Consider the following 20117-nt stretch of genomic DNA (forward strand, 5'->3'; position numbering starts at 1 on the left):
TCAGTGGTCCAGCGACCAAGACGCGTGTCAGAGTATATGTCTCGGGTAGTTTATTAGCCAGTTTCCCACGTGATCTGGATGTTCTACAGCACTCATCCTTTTTTGACTATTTGTCAACGGTACACACTATATACCTAAATTATCTACGACAATTTTGTAGGATTACATAAACCCATGCCAATTTATCATTATCTATGAAGGCCCATCACAAGGGGTAGTGCGTGCTTCACACAGACACGTGCCCGCTCGCGCACAGAAAAGACGTAATTTTCATCCACCCCTGTTCCGTCCCTCTTCCTCCCATCTATCATTCCTTCATAATGAGCAGCTCAGAAACGAAGGCGGTTCCAATACCAGTACCGGGAGCCAAAGCATACCTTCCTACTCCCTCGCCGTTGTCGCTCAGCACCGAAAGTAAGGCAATGGCTTCCATCGCACCAATTCTAGAGGGCTTCACCCCCAAAACATCCGCCTCCGAGTCCAACCAGTCAACGTCCGAGGTTCTCGGCCTCAGGGATACGCCACCCGGCTCGGTGAGCTCAGGGAGCTCGTCCGCGTCGCTCGCACGGCGCAAGTCCGTTGGTACAGCGCCGAAGTTGCCGAAGGTCGGCACCATCGGCGTCTGCGCGATGGACGCAAAGGTGCTTCTGAAGCCGTGCCGGCAGATCCTCAACCGGTTGATTGCAAATGGCGAATTCGAAACGGTGATTTTTGGCGACAAAGTGCTCTTTGACGAGGCGATTGAGAACTGGCCCACGTGTGACTTCCTCATCTCGTTCTTCAGCACGGGATTCCCGCTAGACAAGGCGATCAGCTACGCGAACCTCCGCAAGCCATACCTCCTCAACGATCTCGTGTTGCAGAAGGCGTTGTGGGATCGGCGGTTGGTGTTGCGGATTCTCGACCAGAGCGGTGTGCCAACGGCGCCACGGCTCGAAATCAGCCGTGACGGCGGACCACGAGTGGACAGGCTTCTCCATGAAAAACTTGCGGCTCTTGGTATTGACGATGCCGAGGTGCCGGAGCCGCAGTGGGAGATGCTTGACGAGGACACGCTCTGCGTCGACGGACAAATTTTGAGCAAGCCGTTTGTGGAAAAGCCGGTGGACGGCGAGGATCACAACGTGTATATCTATTACGCGAAGGCAAACGGTGGTGGTGGGAGGCGTTTGTTTCGCAAGATTGGCAACAAGTCGTCGGAGTTTGACCCCACATTATCGCACCCGCGCACAGATGGGTCCTATCTTTACGAAAAGTTCATGGATACTGACAACTTTGAGGATGTCAAGGCGTACACTGTGGGCGAACAGTTTTGCCACGCAGAGACGCGCAAATCGCCGGTGGTTGACGGGATTGTGCGGCGTAACACACACGGCAAGGAGATTCGGTACATTACCAAACTTTCGCCTGCGGAGCAGAGCGTGGCGCTGCGTATTTCCCGCGCGTTCGGACAGACGATCTGTGGCTTCGATCTCCTCCGTGTGAACGGCAACTCCTATGTCATCGACGTGAACGGGTTCAGTTTTGTAAAGGACAACGAGGCGTACTACGCAAATTCTGCCAAGATTCTCCGCGAGTTGTTCCTCCAGAACCGCATGGTGCGCAAAACGTCTGTCAAGTTACCGCTGCAGATTGAGGAGAAGAAGCAAAAGTGGGTGTTCAAGGGAATGGTGAGCATCATCCGCCATGCCGACCGAACCCCTAAACAGAAGTTCAAATACTCATTCCGCTCACCGTTGTTCATCGGCTTACTTAAAGGACACTGCGAAGAGGTTATCATCCGCGCGGTCGAGGACTTACAGGTTGTGCTTGCCACCGTGCAGGTAGCGCAGCGTGAGGGCGTGGAGGACGCGGCAAAGTTGGCGCAGTTGCGTCGTGCGTTGGAAAAGAAGATGGACTTCTTGGGCACCAAGGTACAGTTGAAACCATCGTTGAACAAGGAGACTGGGGAAGTTGAAAAGGTGCAATTAATCATCAAGTGGGGTGGGGAACCAACTCACTCCGCCCAGTACCAGGCCACCGAGCTCGGCGAGCAGATGCGTCAGAACATCCAGTTGTTGAACAAAGATGCGCTCAACGACGTGAAAATCTTCACATCGTCTGAGAGACGTGTCGTTGCTTCGGCGCAGCTCACCGCATGCTCGTTTCTCGACGAGGAGTGTCTCCCCGACGACTTTCTCATCATCCGCAAGGACCTCTTGGACGACTCCAACGCGGCCAAGGACCTCATGGACAAGGTGAAGAAGAAGTTAAAGCCACTCTTGCGTGAAGGGAAGGAGGCACCGCCCCAGTTCGCGTGGCCACCCAAGATGCCCCAGCCGTTCGTCGTCATCAAGCGTGTCGTCGAGTTAATGTGCTACCACCGCAAGATCCTCGAGACAAACTTTGCGATCAAGAACGTAGAGGAGTTCCAGAAGGTGTGGTGCTGCGGCGAGGACTCGCACTTGTTCCGCGAACGTTGGGACAAGTTATTCACCGAGTTTGCCAACATCGACAAGGTCGATCCGTCCAAGTGCAGCGAGTTGTACGACACCATGAAGTACGACGCGTTGCACAACCGCAAGTTCCTCCAGGCTATCTTCGATCCAGGTGAGGAGGCTCAGGACGACTCCCAGTGCCTTGTCAGCGAGTACCCTATCAACATCTTGGCTATGAACAACTTCAAGATTCCTGATAGTTCCACCAGTGTCGCGTCGGCCTCGTCGGTGGGTTCGCTTGGCTGGGTCTTGAGCAGCGGCAACAAGCTGACCGCTCGTCCGGATGGCAACTCGCCGTTTGATGACCCAAAATTCAGTAACTTGCGCGAGCTCTACCGTTTGGCTAAGGTCTTGTTTGACTTTGTGTGTCCGCAGGAGTATGGGATTGAGGACGATGAAAAGTTGGACATTGGCTTGCTCACGTCTTTACCGTTGTCCAGGCAGGTTTTGAACGACATCACCAACATGCGCGAGACAGACACTCCTGGCTGCGTGTGCTACTTCACGAAGGAGTCGCATATCTACACGCTTCTCAACGTGATCTACGAATCGCAGATCCCGATGAAGGTCGAGCGCAATGCCTTGCCCGAGTTGGATTACCTTTCGCAGATTGTGTTTGAGTTGTACGAGAGCGCGGATGATGACAGCGGCGTGAAGAAGCACTCTATCCGGTTGGGCATCAGCCCGGGCTGCCATACCCAAAATCCGTTGGACATTGATCTTGATGCGAAGCACTACATCGGGTGTATTCCGAAGATTTCGTTGACCAGACACTTGGATATGGATCTCGTGACGCAGAAGTTGAAGAGCAGGTTTTCGAGGGTAAGCTTACCGAAGAAATTTACTCCAGTAAATATTTCGAGCCCGTTGATCCAGGGGAAGGGCTAAGCCATTCAGAACTTGCAAGGTTATACCTGGGAGGGCATAGGCGTAGCCAGCTAGCAGAGCTTGTCTTAACATTTTATTTTTTCCATTTATTTCGATACATGTAATCATTTAACTAAGGTATAGCGACGTATACATGCCTGGGTGTGGCCGACGGAGTGCTGATCACTCGGTTGTCTCCTGCCGAATTACAAGTTACAAAAGCATGTGTGTCCAATTAGATCACATTTTACTCCTTATTCATATTGATCCATTTCCATACCGTAAGTCATGATAAATGTATGGAAATATGGCCCTTGGGAAAATAACTCCACAAGTGGGTTATATATGCGCTAATGATGTATGCCAGTCTGAAGTCACATTGTAGCTATTCGAAACTATTGGACGGCGAGCAGATAAAGACATACATTTCTTGGTAAAGTAGGTCCCGATACCAGAACTCTTTTGGTTGGGGTCTAACAATGGAGTGGTCCTTCGGTTAAGCAAAAGTCTCATCTTGCATCCCTTGAGAGGTAAGCAACTTATATACGCAAAAACATAATGACCGCTAAGCGGTTCGAACGCTTGCCTCTTACGAGATCTGATCTTGAGTCAGACGCCTTAGACCACTCGGCCAAACGGCCATTATTGTAGCAGTAAAAGGCTAGTTATTAGTCTAATTATATAAATTACATCTCTGAGCTTCGTATATTCCCTCAATGATACAGTCTGTGTGTTATCGGTGAATCGTTTTCAGAGTAAAAGGAAAAATGAAAACAGAAAGAGTTCTAGCCTGACAGTCTGATAAAATAGGGTGAGAATGTCTCGGTGAACAAATCGGACCACTTTCGGAGAAAACCATATCTATCCGAGTATAGTAAAAAGAGAGATCACAAGTATGTTTATATCCTGGAATTTACAAGGAAGTAGTAAGAAATATGTATTATCAGACTCAAAGCTAGTTAGGCTGCCAACACAAGTATTACCACGTACGTGTGCTGAGACCCAAAAGCGCGAGCGAATTAGGAGGGCTAGAAAACAAAAAGATAAACATAAAAGCAGAAACAAATTAATATCACAAGAGAAAGCATAACGCATAAAAATCTAGAGATTAAGCATTCTCGTACTTCTCCCAATTGTCCAAGATGTTCTTGATCTTCTCGGAACCAGTCAATTCGTAGACATCTTGGAAGTACTCCTTGGTGATCTCGAATGGCTTCGCAGTCAAATTAGGAATGTACTTGTTGATCAAGTTGGAAGGCTTGATGGCTTCCTGTGGGATCTTCTTAACCAAAAATCTCTGGAACGGCTTGACACCAGATCTCAAATAAGAAGAGTGGAACGGCACGGAAATACCCTTCAATGGAATGACGGCAAAACCTCTCTCCAAATCAACTGGCTGGGGCTTGGCGGAAGACTTCTTGGAGACCTCTTCGACAATCTCGGACAAGTGTTCCTTAACCTTTTCCAAAGGCATCAGCTCTTGCAACTTGACAATGTCAATTTTCTGCAACTTGAAGACATTCAAAACATTGGTCAAAGTGTCCAAGGCTCTCAAGTCACCGGCAGTGACATACTGGGTATTCTCAACATTGTAGTTGACGATTTCCAACAACCAGCCGGTTTGCTCGGCAATGTGATCAACGACCCATCTCAAGGCAGCGTCATTGAAAGTGGCGGAGATACGGGATGGGTTAACAGCACACATACCGTAGTTGGATCTACCTTCTTCGTCACGAGGAACAGCAACCTGCATGGTCATACCACGGTAGAAGACAACTTCAACCAAGGACTCGATTGGCATAACATTACCCAAAGAAGCCAAGGCAGAGTATTCACCCAAAGAGTGACCAGCAAACATGCTGTGCTCCGGCACCAAACTCTTGGCTTGAAGATCATCAAAGGAGGCCTTCTCCATCAAGGTTAAGGCTGGTTGGGTGAACTGGGTGGCTGACAACAAACCAGTTGGGGAGCGGAAGGTGAAGCAAGTAGACTCTTCGGTAATCTCCTTGAAAATCTTCTCAGACTTCAAGGAACCATCAGCAGCAACAGACTCAAACATCATGGAAATGTAGTTCTCACGGATCGCACGACCCTTTGGACCACCAAAGTGGATAGTCAACTCGTTAGGGTTATCCTTAACAATGGAAATGATGGAGAAACCGTAAGTATTCATGAAATGACGGTCGGCTCTGTCCCAAACCTCACGGGCAACCGGAGAGGATTCATACAAGTCCATACCCATACCCTGTTCCTGAGACCCCTGACCGGTAAAGACAAAGGTGGAGACCGGTTGGTCAATTTCGGCTTCACCGACCAAGACTGGGGACTGGGTCTCGACATTGATGGTTTCGACCTTGATGATCTTACGACCGTTGATCATACCAACGTGTTCAAGACGGGTCTCCAAGAGGTCGTTAGGCAAAACCATACCGACGAAGGAACACTTGAAGGCACGGACTCTTGGAGCAACGTTATCAGCGGCCCATTGTTCAACCAAGCCACGGACGGCAGCAGAGTTGTACATACCATGAGTGATGGTACCCGGCAAGTTGGCATAGGCAGCAAACACTCTGGAAACGTGGATCGGGTTGTAGTCACCGGAAACAGCGGCGTAAGGCTCGTTGGTACCAGGCGCCTTGGACTGCATGTCTTCACCGGAAGAGAGAGGAATCGCGTTCTCCAACATGATTGGCTGCTCGATGGTGGAACCGATCCTATTGAGGTAGTCGGTGACCGGGTTACCGTGGGAGTCAGCGGCCTCGTATTCCACAGAAGCGATTTGCACAATCTCCGAGGTTGGCAACTCCAACAAGACTTGACCGGTGGTCTTGACAGAGGCAAAGACGGTCTGGTTTTTGTAGGTAACAGCAGACTCACAACGGAAGGTCAAGGTCTTGTTCAACAAGTCGCAGTCCTCCTCCAAGTGGAACCATTCTTTGGCCTGCAAGACAGCAACGTCCTTGGCAGACTTGAGGGTGATCTGGACCGGGGTCTCGGTGGTTTTCCGGAAAGTGTTTTCAAAGTCCACGTACACACCACGGTACAAGAACTGAGAGGTGACCTCCATAACAGCCAGGCCCTCTCGAGTGATGGTACCAACAACCTCAACCATCTTACCGCTCTCCTGGTTGATGACAGCTCTGATCTCGGAAGAGGTCTTGACAACATCACCCGCCTTCAATGGCTCGGCGCCCGGGAGCATCTTGTAGCCGTTAGAAAGGTGGACCAATCTCAACAAGTCACCGTCAACAGACTTAGGGAAAATCGCCTTCATGATGGCCTTCCAGCCAGCAACAATAGCGAAATCCATTGGCGCAAGAGTGGCCTTACCCTCTCTGTGGACAAAAGCCTCGCACTTGTTGCCGATGGCGTGAGTGAACTCGGCAATGTCCTTGACGGTGATGGCAGTCTCATCACCCTGGATGGTCTGTTGGGCATCGATGTCGAGGTCAACTGGGACGTCGGAACCGAACCACAACTTCCAGTAAAACTCCTTGATTCTGTCATTTCTGGCATCCAAAACCTCCAAGATAGGAGCAAACCCATCAGCGGGATTGTAAGTGTATAAGAACGGAAGGGAAACTGGCTTGCCGTCAGCAGTTCTGTGCTCGATCAAAGACAACTGGAGGGTGGTGGCATTGAGAGCCTTGAGCTCAGCAACTGGCTGGATCTTACCCTGCAAGGATTCAAACAAGGTGACGACACCTGCGGCAACCTCGATAGAAACGTTCTTGGCTGGCGCGAAGACGGCGTGGAGCGGGTTGGTACCGTGGTTGACACCCTGGATCACTCTCTTCGTAGAGAAGAAGGCATGGCGCCAGTTCAAGGTGTTACCAGCAAGCAACTTGAACCATTCACCTGCCTCTGGGATCGTGGTTCCGGTCTTGTAGACAACCTTGGCTGCCGACTCCTCAACAGTGACACCGGCAACAGAAGTGACGGAGCTGACAACGTTCGGACCGAAGTACTCGACAACCGGGATGGAGGATTCATCACCATTGTAGACGTCCTTGAGCAAACGCTGGATATGGCCGTTGTGGATAGAGTCCAAAATTTCCTTGATTGGCTCGTCGGCCTTGTTAGTGAACTGGGCAGCAACCGGACCGTGCAAGATACAGGTTCTTTGGACGTCTTCATCAACAACAGCCTCCAAGTCCTCAGACTGCCACAAGGAATCCTTCTTGAAGAAGATCTCGAAACGTTCGTCCAAGATTGGGACGAATGGAACCGGCTTCTGGATTGGGTTCATACAGGCGATTAAAAAGAAGTCACAGTCCTGCTCGTTAATCAACTGCTCCCGGGCAAGTGGGTAGGCCTCAAAAATGGCCTCAAGGACCTTATCCGGGTTCTCCAACTGCTGGAAGTTCTGGAGCAATGAAAGGGCACCGGAAGAGGTGGCGAAACGCTCTTCAACTCTTCTCAAGAAATCACCAGTAAAGGCTCTCAAGCTGACATCAATCCATCTAGCAGACTTGCGAATGTACATCAACTCGACCAATCTCTGGGCAACCTCGGCGTAGGTCATGTCTTGCAAATCACATGGACCTAAGGCGTTCTTACCGAACCAAGGCTTCTGGAAATCGGCGTTCAACTTCTTAATGATGTAGTCCTTTTTCTTGTTTAAGGTTTCAACAAGCTTCCCCTTTGGCAAGTTAAAGATGGTATTATCCATTTCCTGCCACAACATAACACCTCTAGTGGCAATCTTGTGGATTGGCTCACCCATCTCGGATCTGACGGTAATGATACCACCCGTTGGCTTCTTGTATGACTGTTCCCACAGAGAGTCTGGAACACCAGTACACCCAACGATGGCAAGCTTGGCGGCAGGAGAGGTCTTGGCTTCCAAGGCGGTCATGACTCTGGAACCAAACAAAACACCGTCGAACGGCATTGGCGGGTAGTTGTATGCACCAGACCACTCACCGGTAAGGTATGGGTAGGTGTCAGCGTCGGACCCGAACCCGGACCCGGCGATAAGAACAATGTTGGAGCACTTTCTCATCTTGGAGTACATTTGGAGGATAGGCTGGTGGAAATCCTCAAACGAGTGGTGACCACCACCTCTACCACCGGTCCACTGGACAACGATTGGGAAGGTTGGGTGGGCCTTGGCAATGGCGATACACTGAGCAATAGCGTCAACACTGCCTGGCTTCAACCCCAAGTGGGTAAGGCCCAAGGTCTCAATGTATTCGGAGGCAACCTCCATAGATGGAACACCAGCACCAATAGACATGGACTGGATTGGGAAGCCCTTGTCTCTCAATTCCTTGACCATTGGAATACCCCACTGCAACATTCTCGGATTGACGTAGATCATGTTGATCCCAATACCGGCACCGGGTGGGATCTGAGAGGCAACCTCTTCCAACGCCTTGGTCATGTGGCCGGACGTAAAGTACCCACCACCCGCGATCTCGATGTGGTACCCAGCGTTAAGGGTGGCAGCCACAAAGTCTGGAGATACGGTGGTAGGCGTCATACCCGGAACCATCAACGGCGCTCTACCCAATAACTGGGAGAATTTGGTATCGACATAGACCTTACCGGCGGAAGTCTTGACCAATCTTGGCTTGTACTCGTTCAACCAGTTGGAAGCGTACTTCAAAGAGGTGGAGTTTCTGTCAAAAATCTCCTGCTTGAAGCCATACTCGTCGTCGGCAGAGGTCGAGTCCAAAGTACCAGCAAGGATAACACGGGAACCAGTACCATCCTTGTTACGGTGGGTCAAGACACCCAAGCCAGAAACCCCGCCAGGGCCGAACTCCAACATGTGGGTGGACTTGAAGGCGGTGGCCTTCTCCCAGTTGACAGCCAACTCGATGATCATGCGGACCAATCTGGCAGAGATTGAAGTCGTCATCTTCTGCAAGTTAGACCCGTCAAAGGTGTCGTAGACCGGAATAGCCAACTTGGAGGCTTCAAACTCCAATGAGGCACCCTCGATGTCGGCAATGATGACAGGGTACGCAGGAGCCAACAAGTGGCAATGGAAGGGAGAGGTGATTGGCAAGAAACGGTTGGTAAACTTCATTTTTCTCTCAGAGAACGGAACCCTGGCCTGTTCCAAGCCGGCGGGAGCCTTGTGCTTTCTCAAGTTGACGTTAAGACCATACAAGGACTGTGGGTACCCGGAAAGAACAAAATTTCTGGCACCGTTGACGAGGGAAATAGAGACACGCTTATCTTCTGGCAAGTGTTTGTTGGTCTCGGCAATGAAAGTGGAAACCTGGTCGCGAGACAAGTCTCTAATGGACAACATGTGGGATGGCTTACCCTCACCATTTTCCAAGGAGTCTTGCACCATAGATGGCGGCAAAGAGGTGTGCGGGTGGGCCTGGATACTTCTTAACCCGATGTAGAAGAACAAGGAGATAGCCTTGGAGGCATTTTCGAAGTATGACTCCCAAGAGTCGGAGGAGGCGATGGCGACGGCGGTGACCACACCCTGGGAATGGCCAGTGGCACCAGAGAGGTAGGATCTCAAATCACCCGGGGTCAAGCCGAGAACTCTAGCGGTAACCGCGTAGTGGACCAACTGGATAAGACAGATAACCGGACAGGAGACGGGAATGGAAAGGAGGTAGGACTGGTCTGGGGTCTGCTCAGGCTGGGCCAACCAGTTCTTGATGTCAATACCCTGGGTGTAGATTTTGTGGGAGCCCTCGGTAGCTCTGACCAAGGACTGCAACTTGTCGGCAGCCATGGCGATGATGTCAGAAGTCAAGTCACCGTAGGTTTGATTCAATTCTCTCAACTCCTCGAAGTAGTCTTCGGTGTTACCCTGGCCGCCGAAAAGGGCGACGATCGTGGCGTCACCCTTGGTGGCGGCAGAGAATAAGGCGGTTTCAACCTTGGCGGCGGCGGTATTGGAGTTGACAATGGCAGAAACGTAGTTCTTGATGACAGACTTGACCTTGGCCAAAGAAGTCGGGTATTGTTCGTCAGCAAGCAACTTGGCGGCCAAGTTGTGGATATCCTGGCCGTTCAAGAACCTGGCTTCGAACTCCTGGAGGGTAAACTTCAAGACTTCGTCGAACTGGCCTGGGGTGGAGGCGTTGCGGTCGACGAGGGACGCAACATAGCCGAGAAACTGGGCAACCAACTCCACTGGGGAGGATGGTTCATCATCACCGGCAAAGCCATCGGTTGACTCAGGTAAGGCTTTGGTGAACTGGTCTTTCAACTGGGTGTAGTTGAAGTATAAGCTGGTAGGGATCAAGGAGGTCAGTTCCATGGAGCCGTGGCTCAATAAAATCGGACGAAGACCGCTTTGGGACATTGTGGTAAGTATGAAATGGGTCTAGAGAGGGTTAGTATTTATAAAAGGAATGATTTTTGGGTATGAATATTTTTGGTCTCGTTTTGCGAACGGGTAATGTCTTGATTTCTTTTTCAGGCATAATTTTAGTGAGGTCGCACCGTGCATAATATGTTGAGTTTTATCGCGACGTACAGCCCAAAAGAAAAAGTGCGGCTCGTGACACTGACAAAGACTTTGCGATAGCTAGAAATATCCCGGAGTTGCCCAAATTGAGAGTTGGCTAATGTCAAGAGACTAGGGGGGATTATGAAATTCGGGGAAGGATTTGAAGCTTGGGAATAATTGCGTGGGGATCAATTGAGAGTCAAAAACCTGGGATGGAGAGAAATATCTGGGATGGAGAGACAGGCCAAGACAAGAGAGACCAAAGCACATTAGAGTAACATAGTAAACATACCTATTAAGTGGAATAAATAACTGGAGGTCAATTGGATATGTAGAAAAGGATAACAGCTGTCTTGAGATGTGGTAATAAGACGGAGTTGGATATCAGCGGTTCTAGCAAACAGGTGGAGTAATGTAACGGTGAAAAAGGGTTCGACTTTTTACTCTTAGAAACAATGAACAGAAAAAGAAGAGTTACGGGGCTTTAAAAGGGTTTTTGGGAAACAGTTCTTTTTTTTTGTTGACGCCGTAATTCTCACCAAAGCCCTTGGTTCAAACCTTTGGGCATTGCATCAAACAAGGTTTCGGTCTTTGTATGAGCGTTGGCTAGTGTCCTGCACACAGAATATATAATAGAGTTCCCGGCACACTGCGCTTCCAATGCAGAGCCATGAACGCTGGTGCTTAGATTTTTGTTGGGCACATCAGACGTGCATTCCGGTACCTAAGGACGTGGACGGCACGCATCCGTACAGGATATGGAGCCATTGTAATCGTGTACGTGCTAGGGCTACTCCATCAATAGGGGCCAGCCCAGTATGGATGAATGGAGGTAGCTAAACTGACTAACGCTCACTCCGTAGGACGAGCCCAGATAAAGAGCTGTTTGTTCTTTGTTGGTTGCCAGACATAGGTCAACCCCCCAAACTAATGCGACTGTCTTTGAGCTTGTACAGATTGGGGCTTTCTCTTAATCGAGATATGGAACGCCCTCGGACTGTATGTGAGAGCCGACTGGTTGTACAGCCCTTGAGGATTACAATGTATTCGCTTACCTTTTCAGATGAAGACTCATGCGTAACAGACACTCACTATAGCTACTCTCAAACTTGGCTGGGTATATACTATTACGTTTAGCCTATTTTTTTGTCCTTAGAAATAGTCTAAATGCCTGGTAAACTTATGTTGAAAGCAGGATCCCCTAAAATTAAAGTTTGAATTATATGAAGTACACGGTTTTGGATTACCTATTGCCAAGATTTTTCCTCGCAGACTTGGTTTCATTGGTAATATCGGGCCCAACCTGTCTGACCTGTTCTACTCGATTCTACTAGAAAGCCGAGTTTGGTGGATTCCGTATACGAGTGGTGCATGGTATGTGCTCTGAGGTTACCCCTAGTGCGTAGCCTCGCCAAAATTCTGTGTTGGTTAATTTTCGATGCACTTCGGAAAAAGGTGGGCCAGAAGGTGCGGCTCAACTGCTCAATATACTGTGCCTGAATGGTTGGCAGTGAAGCCGCATGCAACAGACACGTAAATTCCCACGATGGCCAACAAAATAATGGTGGACCATACATCTAAGTGCGGGAATGGAAGCTCCAGATATGTAACTCACTCTCTTTGTAATCCATATTGAGGTTACACCTTTCTATTTGCACGTCATGTCTGTTTTTGAGCCGCATCACACATGCAACTGTTGTGTGATGCGACTCACTCCTCAAGCGATACACTGTCAGAGTTCAAGGTACCCAAATTTATGTGTAGGATATCAGCCCTTGACTATGTTTCTTTACTTCTCATAGCTGCTGTAGTCTGTAGATTATTATGCCACTGGCATTTTTGGTTGCTTCACTTAAGCACTCCGAAGTAATCTAGATATGGATCTAGCTATTATCCGGTGTGAATACAAGATGGTCGAGAGGTGGACACACAGGATTGGCCCTTCAGAAGAATTGTTAAGAGGTAGTGACTCTTTGTCACTTGAGCTTCAAACCCTAGTCTTGTCTATTGTCAATTTAATACAATATGTAAACAAATTTGACGTCTACCCGGCGTGAGTTACGAGAATACGGTCTTTGGTATGTGTGGGTCTGGGAAATCGGTAGACCACAACCCGAGAGCTTACAGGTGAGACGCTGGAAAAGTTTGATAAATAAACGAGGAAGCACCCCATGGAACCTTGCTGCTATATCTTTGCCGGATCCTGGGCACCTGGCATACACATAGACTTGATAACAAAATAAGAGTTGGTTTCGTCAGCCATACCTGCAAACATATTATACATTCCGAACGCACCGTTCAAGAGAGAAAAGACACCCGTGACTTTAAGCCAAGCTTTGGAGTTAGTGTATAACTGGATAGTTGCAGTAAGAAACAGCAAACTGAGCCACATGAACTGAGCACAGAACATAACCGTGGATTTGAAAGTCAATGCCCAACACATGAACGCAAAAAGTGTCCAGGTGGCCACATATGCTGCCATAGCATGCTGGAAATCCTCAATGGATGCATAGGATGCCACAATTCCGGATGATGGAGCCATCACGTACCCATAGCTCAACCAAATACCACCAAACACCGTAAACACTGTACCACCAAAAGTATTTCCTAAGAACATACACCACATCCCCGAGAGCATCAAACAGATCCCCGCAAGGAACATCCCAGCGCCTGCTAATACATTGGTATTTCCAAGTCCGCCACCTCCGAGCTGCATAATCCCAAGGGCAATGGTTGGAATTGACACCCCGGCCAACCCTAAAGGAGCAGGGTTGGCATATGATCGCAGTTTTCCCACATAGTGCAAACCAGGGTTGAACGTACCGGCGAAGGCGGAGGCAACTTCTGATCTCTTGAACTTCTGGTTACCCAAATAGACATACTCGCAGTCAGAGGTAGTTTCATAGCGGGAGGCATCGCAGTTTTCATTCAGGTTGAGCGGTAGATGACTGTAAGCGCGGCCGGCAGAGCTAGAGGAGCCGATGGAGGTACGGCCAGCCACTGGGATGCTTTTTTTTTCGTTTTCGTTATAAGCGTGGGACATCGCACTTATTATCGGATCGTATTTTATTTGGGTCCTGTACGTCACTGGGGTAAAAATAAAAGGATATTCTGGGTACGAGCCAACTAAGAGAGAATCTCGTTGGTTGCTTTACACTAAATATACAAAAAGAAGATTCTTATATACTATAGGGATAACCGTATCATGCTACTCTGTACGAGGGGAAGGATCCGTACTAGCCAGAGGATATCAGCAACGCACGAACATCTTTAGTCCAATCTGCTCATGTAATTATTTGTAATTATACTGCGGCGTATGTCCTGCCTGTTTGCATGCACGCCGTCTCAGGAACCTTCCAAGCTCTATTTAGCAGACATGGAATATGCCGGTTAAATACCCAGAATAGCGATGATTTGGCTACTGGATTATTAGCTTTCTACAGTAACTGGTACAAGGTCAGTTTATAGATCTATTTCCAACGATTATTTGAAAACTAGAGAGTGGGGCAACTTTCCGGGAGTCACTAAACCAGTAACCTGTAATCTCGGCCGGCGAAGCGTGAGACAAAAAAACCGTGCAGCATCCTCTATTTCCCCAGTTAATCCTTTTCTGCAATTGTTGGTGAAAAAACAAGCCCAGAAATCGTATGGTTGATTTCACTCAGGTTGTACTAAAAGTGTTAATATGTATACCGTGCGAGCCGGCGTCTTTCGGCTCACACGGATCTTTTGTTATCAAGAGTAACATGATACGGGTATTCTAATGGTATATAAGGATGTATATGATCTCTTGATTATATACCTAGGGTACAGAATAAACAACAACAATCTCCCTTAGCTAAATAATAGTAGGTGTTATCACCTGCTAGATATGCCACACCGTTGGCTGCGCTTCTTTACTCTTCGTAACTGCTGAAGCTTGTAGGTTATTATGGCACTGGAATTTTTGGTTGCTTCATTTGGGTATCTTGAGGTAATATACAAATAAACCTAGATATGGGCCTAGCTATTATCCGGTGTGAATACAAGATGGTCGAGAGGTGGACACACAGGATCAGTCCTTCAGGAGAATTGCTGAGAGGTGGTGACTCTTTGTCACTTGAGCTTTGAACCCTAGTCTTGTCTATTGCCAATTTAATACAATATATAAACAAATTTGGCATCTAATTGGTAGAAATAACACGAATACGGCCTTTGGTATGTGTGGCTTGAGAAATCGATAGACCACTATCCGAGAGCTTACAGATGAGATATTGAAAGAGTTTGATAGATAAGCGAGGAAGTAGTCCGAGATTATTGCTCTATCTCGGTTGGAACCTGGGCACCTGGCATAAATCTAGGCTTGATAACAAAATAAGAGTTGGTTTCGTCAGCCATACCTGCAAACATATTATACATTCCGAACGCACCGTTCAAGAGAGAAAAGACACCCGTGACTTTAAGCCAAGCTTTGGAGTTAGTGTATAACTGGATAGTTGCAGTAAGAAACATAAAACTGATCCACATAAACTGAGTACAGAACATAACCGTGGATTTGAAAGTCAATGCCCAACACATGAACGCAAAAAGTGTCCAGGTGGCCACATATGCTGCCATAGCATGCTGGAAATCCTCAATGGATGCATAGGATGCCACAATTCCGGATGATGGAGCCATCACGTACCCATAGCTCAACCAAATACCACCAAACACCGTAAACACTGTACCACCAAAAGTATTTTCTAAGAACATACACCACATCCCCGAAAGCATTAAACAGATCCCTGCAAGGAACATCCCAGCACCTGCTAATACATTGGTATTTCCGAGTCCGCCACCTCCGAGCTGCATAATCCCAAGGGCAATGGTTGGAATTGACACCCCGGCCAAACCTAAGGGAGCGGGGTTGGCATACGACCGTTGCTTCCCTACGAGGTGTAAACCAGGATTGAATGTACCGGCGAAGGCAGTGGCGATTTCTGATCTCTTGAACTTCTGATGGCCTAAATAAACGTACTCACCGTCAGAGGAAGTTACACAGCGGGTGATATCGTTGTGTTCGTCTTCTTTAAACTGTGTCTGACTGTAAGCACGGCCGACAGAGCTGGAGGAGCCGATGGAGGTACGGCTGACATCTGGAACTGGGTTTTTTTCGTTTTCGTTATAAGCGTGGGACATTGTACTTATCGGATTATATTTTATTTGGATTCTATATATCACTGGGGTAAAGGTAACAATAGGATTTCTGGGTTTATTTTATCACTAATTATCAGAGAAAGGTTATCTGGGAAAATACTAAGGACGGAGTCCAGTTTTTATACCCATCACGCTTCGCCGGCCCAGGTTACGAGTTGCTGGTTTAGTGACTCCCGGGAAGTTACCCCATGTTCAAGCTTTCAAATAATCGTTGGAAATGTATCTACCAGCTGGCTTTGCATTAGTTGCTGCAGAGGCTAAGAATCTAGCAAGGTTGTCACTATTCTGGGTATTTAACCGGAATGGTTCCCGTCTTAGTGCGAAATATAGAGCTCGAGATTTACCCCGGGATAGTGTGCATGCATGCAGGGCGGATATACACCGTAGTATGATTACAAATGATTACCTGAGCAGGTAATCGAAACCACATATCTTGTAGTTGTATCTGTAGTGCATGCCTGCCTAGCTTCGTATATCTGTACATTTTGTGCGGGCAGATACCAATATACCTCACCGTAGTTCAAAATACTGTGAGTTGGAGGATGGAAATCTTGGAAAATAGCATAATCTACAATTACTAGTGGCAATTCAAAAATTACGGCGCATATGTGATAATTTCAGCCTTCTGGAAGAGAATCTGAACTCGGGTTCGCCTGAAGTGGGAAGGTTAGCTTCAAGACAGTATAGCCACTCTTTACGGCAATTTGTAGATCCTTTTACGACAGTGTACAGGGGGGGAGGTAAACCCAGAGTTACATTCTTTTTAAACATTGCCAGGGAGGTTCGGATCCTAGGTATATTTTGCCAGGTCTTACCTTTTCCTTCTTCTGTTTATCTTGAGACTCTAGACCTTTGAAAAAAGCTCCTAGTAGTTATACTAACAACTCTCGTAAACCTGCTATCTAATATACAATTTGAAATACGGGCGGTTCCGATACCACGTGCTATTCACATTTTTCAGCTCTGTTTCTAGTAAAGCCTTACTGCAAAAATAGACCGACTAAAACCGGGTAAATAAATTGGCGGGCTCTAATAGATACGTGACTGACCAGGGTGACCCAAAGTCTCGAGCCTTCCCCTCTCGTTGCGGGTGATCCTGCGCAGGACAAGCTGCCTTTACGATTTGTGTGGGTGGTTGGGAACAGGTAGGACTCCAAAATAACCAGACACATTGACACACCGAGTTTTAACCAATATGTCACCCACCTGCTCTAAAAACCGAAACTTGACCACACGTTTATATTTTGACGTGACTCTCTTCTCGCTACAATCAATGCCGAATTTAGACTGGCAAAGATGAAGTGCTTGATGATAATAGAAGCTCGAGGTACCACCTTGGCCTAGTTTTCTTGTCTAATAGGCCAGTTTTGTAGGCTTGGCCCCTTTGGTCAGTGTCGAAACCTTATGTCAATTTATATTAACTACGTAAACGATAGAACTATTTATTAACTGCACTCCAACTCGGGTTGCTTTAAACTTCTCGGTCCATGGGATATCGGGTATGTGGGAGCTGTTAAACTTTTCAAGCTTACAAACATTATGTCATTCCATATTTGGAACACGGCGCGTATGGGTGTCTCTAGTGGCAGTTCCGCATATTATCTTGGTGTAGTAGTTTGGAAACAACCACAATCTCCGGGTATAACAAACTATATCTCTGGATAGAGTGAATAATACCGTTATGCCTACCCCTCTTGCGAGCAGCCAGGCTAATCTCTTGCGCCCCGTGAAGCTCTCCGTATCAGTCTGTTAACAGGCCACTGGTAAACTTGAGGTGATGGTCGATAGTATTTACCGCAGTAAAAGTAACGTATATCATTTGAAATATTTTTTAGACGCGTTAATAAATGTAATTTTCTAATATTCAGTATATATATCAATATTAAGTTGGAATTAGATATATCCTTCTAGTATATGAATGCAAGTTAATTTCAAATCACATAATTAATGATACTGATATATTAACGTATACAGAATTCTTATAGTTATTTTATAGTACGTATACATTGAATCCTGAAGTTAGTGATATGTTTGCTATATCAAATTCTATGAGCTCCAGACGTATACGGACACGGCGAAATCGGATAAGAATATAGCCTCTTACATCTATGGTGAACCGTAGGTTATCTGTAAAACAATGTAAATTAAAGCATGTGTCAAAAAAGGTGAACTATAGTGCAGCCATGCAAAGGTAGCAGAAAACACACGAACGTGCATCTCCGCTATGAATTTTGGGTCAAACCTAGTCAGTACCAAAATATCTTGAGTCGATGAAACGGTTACGGAACCACCAATCAGTGTCCAATTCGCCCGTCTTATCCTCCTCCACCGCTTCGTCATCACTAGAGGTTTCTGCACCCATAGAGCTCATACGGCCTGCAACAATATTGATACCTGGAAAAGCACTCAACACTCTCCTGACACCAATTTCCGTACTCAAGTAACAGACCAAGACAATATTTTCTATCTTAACATCGTGGTCAAGCAAGACTTGGGTAGCCATGATGGAAGCAGCACCACTGATCAACTGCGCGTCAAACAAAAAGATCTTTTGGCTGCCACAACCCATAGTCTTTGGTAAGGACTCCATGTGTAATTGTGGCTCACCCGTCAAGGTATCACTCTGGATCAACAATTTACCAATCGAAATTTCGGGGAAGGTCTTCTTGATAGAGGCCATAAAACAATCTCCGGATCGAATAATGCTCACAGCAATCACTTCATCGGCAGGCTTGACAGTGCTAACCGTGTGTCCGCCAGGGGTCTGGAAGGTAAACAGAGTGTAATCTAAGAAATCCAACGCCTTATTTATCAAGACAAGGGATATGCGGTTGAAGTAAAAAATAAAGTCACTTCGACTAGTGTCTGAGTCACACAAAATGGAGTGGATACCACCGTTTTGGTTGGTCTTCTTCAAAACGCTCAAATTTTTGTAAAGAGACAACGGTTTGGTGTTGCAGCCCAACCTCTTCAAGTACTGCAAATGAGCCTTGGACTTCAAATCCAACCTCTTCTGGATATGTTGGATAATCATGTTGATCGCAATGCTGCTATCTGAACCTCTAGGCAAAATAACGTCGGCATTGTTCATGCAAGGTCTCACCGACTTGACGGCAGCCGGTTTCACAAAAGCGTTCCATTGCTTCAACGCGCCGGCCAAATCTCTCTTCCGGTGCAAAATATCTCTGGTGAGTCTTCTGGCCAAACACACGTCTAGATCGGTATCGACGTAAATCTTGGTATCCATCAATGCCAATAACTTTGGGTCAAAAAGCGCGTAGATACCCTCAATAATAATGACGTTGGCGCCGTAGATGGTGATGCTTTTGTCGGTTCTGTTGTGCTTTTCGAAAGAGTAGACAGGAATGGTAGTTTTTCTGCCTTCCTTGATAGATTTTACAGTTTCAAACAACATTTCCAAGTCAAGGGATTCGGGAACATCAAAGTCAAACTCACAGGCAAACGCTTGTTGACGTTCGGCTGGCGATAACGGATTGTAAAAGTTATCCAAGGAAAGCAACACTGTCCAAGGCTGATTAATTTCCTGGATGATCTTCTGAGCAACAGTGGTCTTACCCGACCCAGAAATTCCCGCAATGCCGATAATGTATGGTTCAGTCCAAGGGGGGATGTAGTTATCGGACTGGGGTGTAGAAACTTCGGTGACCGCAGAGGAAAACCCTGCCTTCTCGGCGAGATTAACGGAGTCAACCGAAGGAGATCTGAGATTAATGAAGGAGTTGGCGTCAGCAGGGACAATTCTAGAGGACTTTCTCCTCCCCAGCCGTTCAGGAACTTGCGGTGGTTGCATTTGGGACATGGCAAAGGAGGTGAATTATAACAACAAGCTTTTTTCAAACAAAGGGTATATTAATGATCCGCCAAAAAAAAAAGCGTCGAGAAACGGGACTTTGACAGTATGGATTATATAAGCTGACATGACTGTACGCGAACAGAAGCGGATACAGAATCGCTATGAGAGCAATGAGGAGATGAAGCCACATCCGAAAACCGCTAAAGCTTTATTTTACCTACACCTTTATTTCGTATGTTTGTTTCCCCGGGTTGCTTTATCCCGGATTATGTGAGCTTGATCCCCATTGTATCTCAGGTTAATTGAACTACGAAAGATTAGGAAAAAGAAACAAAAATTTGTGATATTTGCA

General features: G+C 47.3%; 6 protein-coding genes and 1 non-coding gene across 7 annotated transcripts; 1 reads left to right on the forward strand and 6 right to left on the reverse strand.

Moving 5' to 3' along the window:
• The first annotated feature begins 165 nt into the window (after window positions 1-165).
• AFL1 (inositol polyphosphate kinase) lies at window positions 166-3602 on the forward strand. The gene has a single exon (XM_019127647.1). It carries the CDS (start codon window positions 321-323, stop codon window positions 3363-3365), a length of 3045 nt encoding a protein of 1014 aa, XP_018988261.1. The 5' UTR covers window positions 166-320; the 3' UTR covers window positions 3366-3602.
• Window positions 3603-3903: 301 nt separating this feature from the next.
• BABINDRAFT_t41 lies at window positions 3904-3985 on the reverse strand. The gene has a single exon. It is a non-coding gene; the product is annotated as a tRNA-Leu (tRNA).
• Window positions 3986-4443: 458 nt separating this feature from the next.
• Window positions 4444-10730, reverse strand: FAS1 (tetrafunctional fatty acid synthase subunit). The gene has a single exon (XM_019132690.1). The coding sequence runs from the start codon at window positions 10627-10629 to the stop codon at window positions 4453-4455; it is 6177 nt and encodes a 2058-aa protein (XP_018988262.1). The 5' UTR covers window positions 10630-10730; the 3' UTR covers window positions 4444-4452.
• A 1254-nt stretch (window positions 10731-11984) lies between these two features.
• Window positions 11985-12503, reverse strand: BABINDRAFT_78580 (uncharacterized protein). The gene has a single exon (XM_019132691.1). The coding sequence runs from the start codon at window positions 12351-12353 to the stop codon at window positions 12057-12059; it is 297 nt and encodes a 98-aa protein (XP_018988263.1). The 5' UTR covers window positions 12354-12503; the 3' UTR covers window positions 11985-12056.
• A 272-nt stretch (window positions 12504-12775) lies between these two features.
• On the reverse strand, window positions 12776-13984 carry BABINDRAFT_159419 (acetate uptake transporter family protein). Its single transcript, XM_019127648.1, has one exon. The coding sequence runs from the start codon at window positions 13490-13492 to the stop codon at window positions 12962-12964; it is 531 nt and encodes a 176-aa protein (XP_018988264.1). The 5' UTR covers window positions 13493-13984; the 3' UTR covers window positions 12776-12961.
• Window positions 13985-15068: 1084 nt separating this feature from the next.
• On the reverse strand, window positions 15069-16244 carry BABINDRAFT_159420 (acetate uptake transporter family protein; the record flags this gene model as incomplete). The annotated part of the gene is made up of 1 exon (XM_019127649.1): window positions 15069-16244. The coding sequence occupies exon 1, from the start codon at window positions 15931-15933 to the stop codon at window positions 15070-15072; it is 864 nt and encodes a 287-aa protein (XP_018988265.1). The 5' UTR covers window positions 15934-16244.
• Window positions 16245-18193: 1949 nt separating this feature from the next.
• URK1 (uridine kinase) lies at window positions 18194-19762 on the reverse strand (the record flags this gene model as incomplete). The annotated part of the gene is made up of 1 exon (XM_019131474.1): window positions 18194-19762. The coding sequence occupies one exon, from the start codon at window positions 19760-19762 to the stop codon at window positions 18194-18196; it is 1569 nt and encodes a 522-aa protein (XP_018988266.1).
• Window positions 19763-20117: the final 355 nt, after the last annotated feature.

Source organism: Babjeviella inositovora (assembly GCF_001661335.1).
Source record: "Babjeviella inositovora NRRL Y-12698 unplaced genomic scaffold BABINscaffold_1, whole genome shotgun sequence".
NCBI lineage: Eukaryota > Fungi > Ascomycota > Pichiomycetes > Serinales > Babjeviella > Babjeviella inositovora.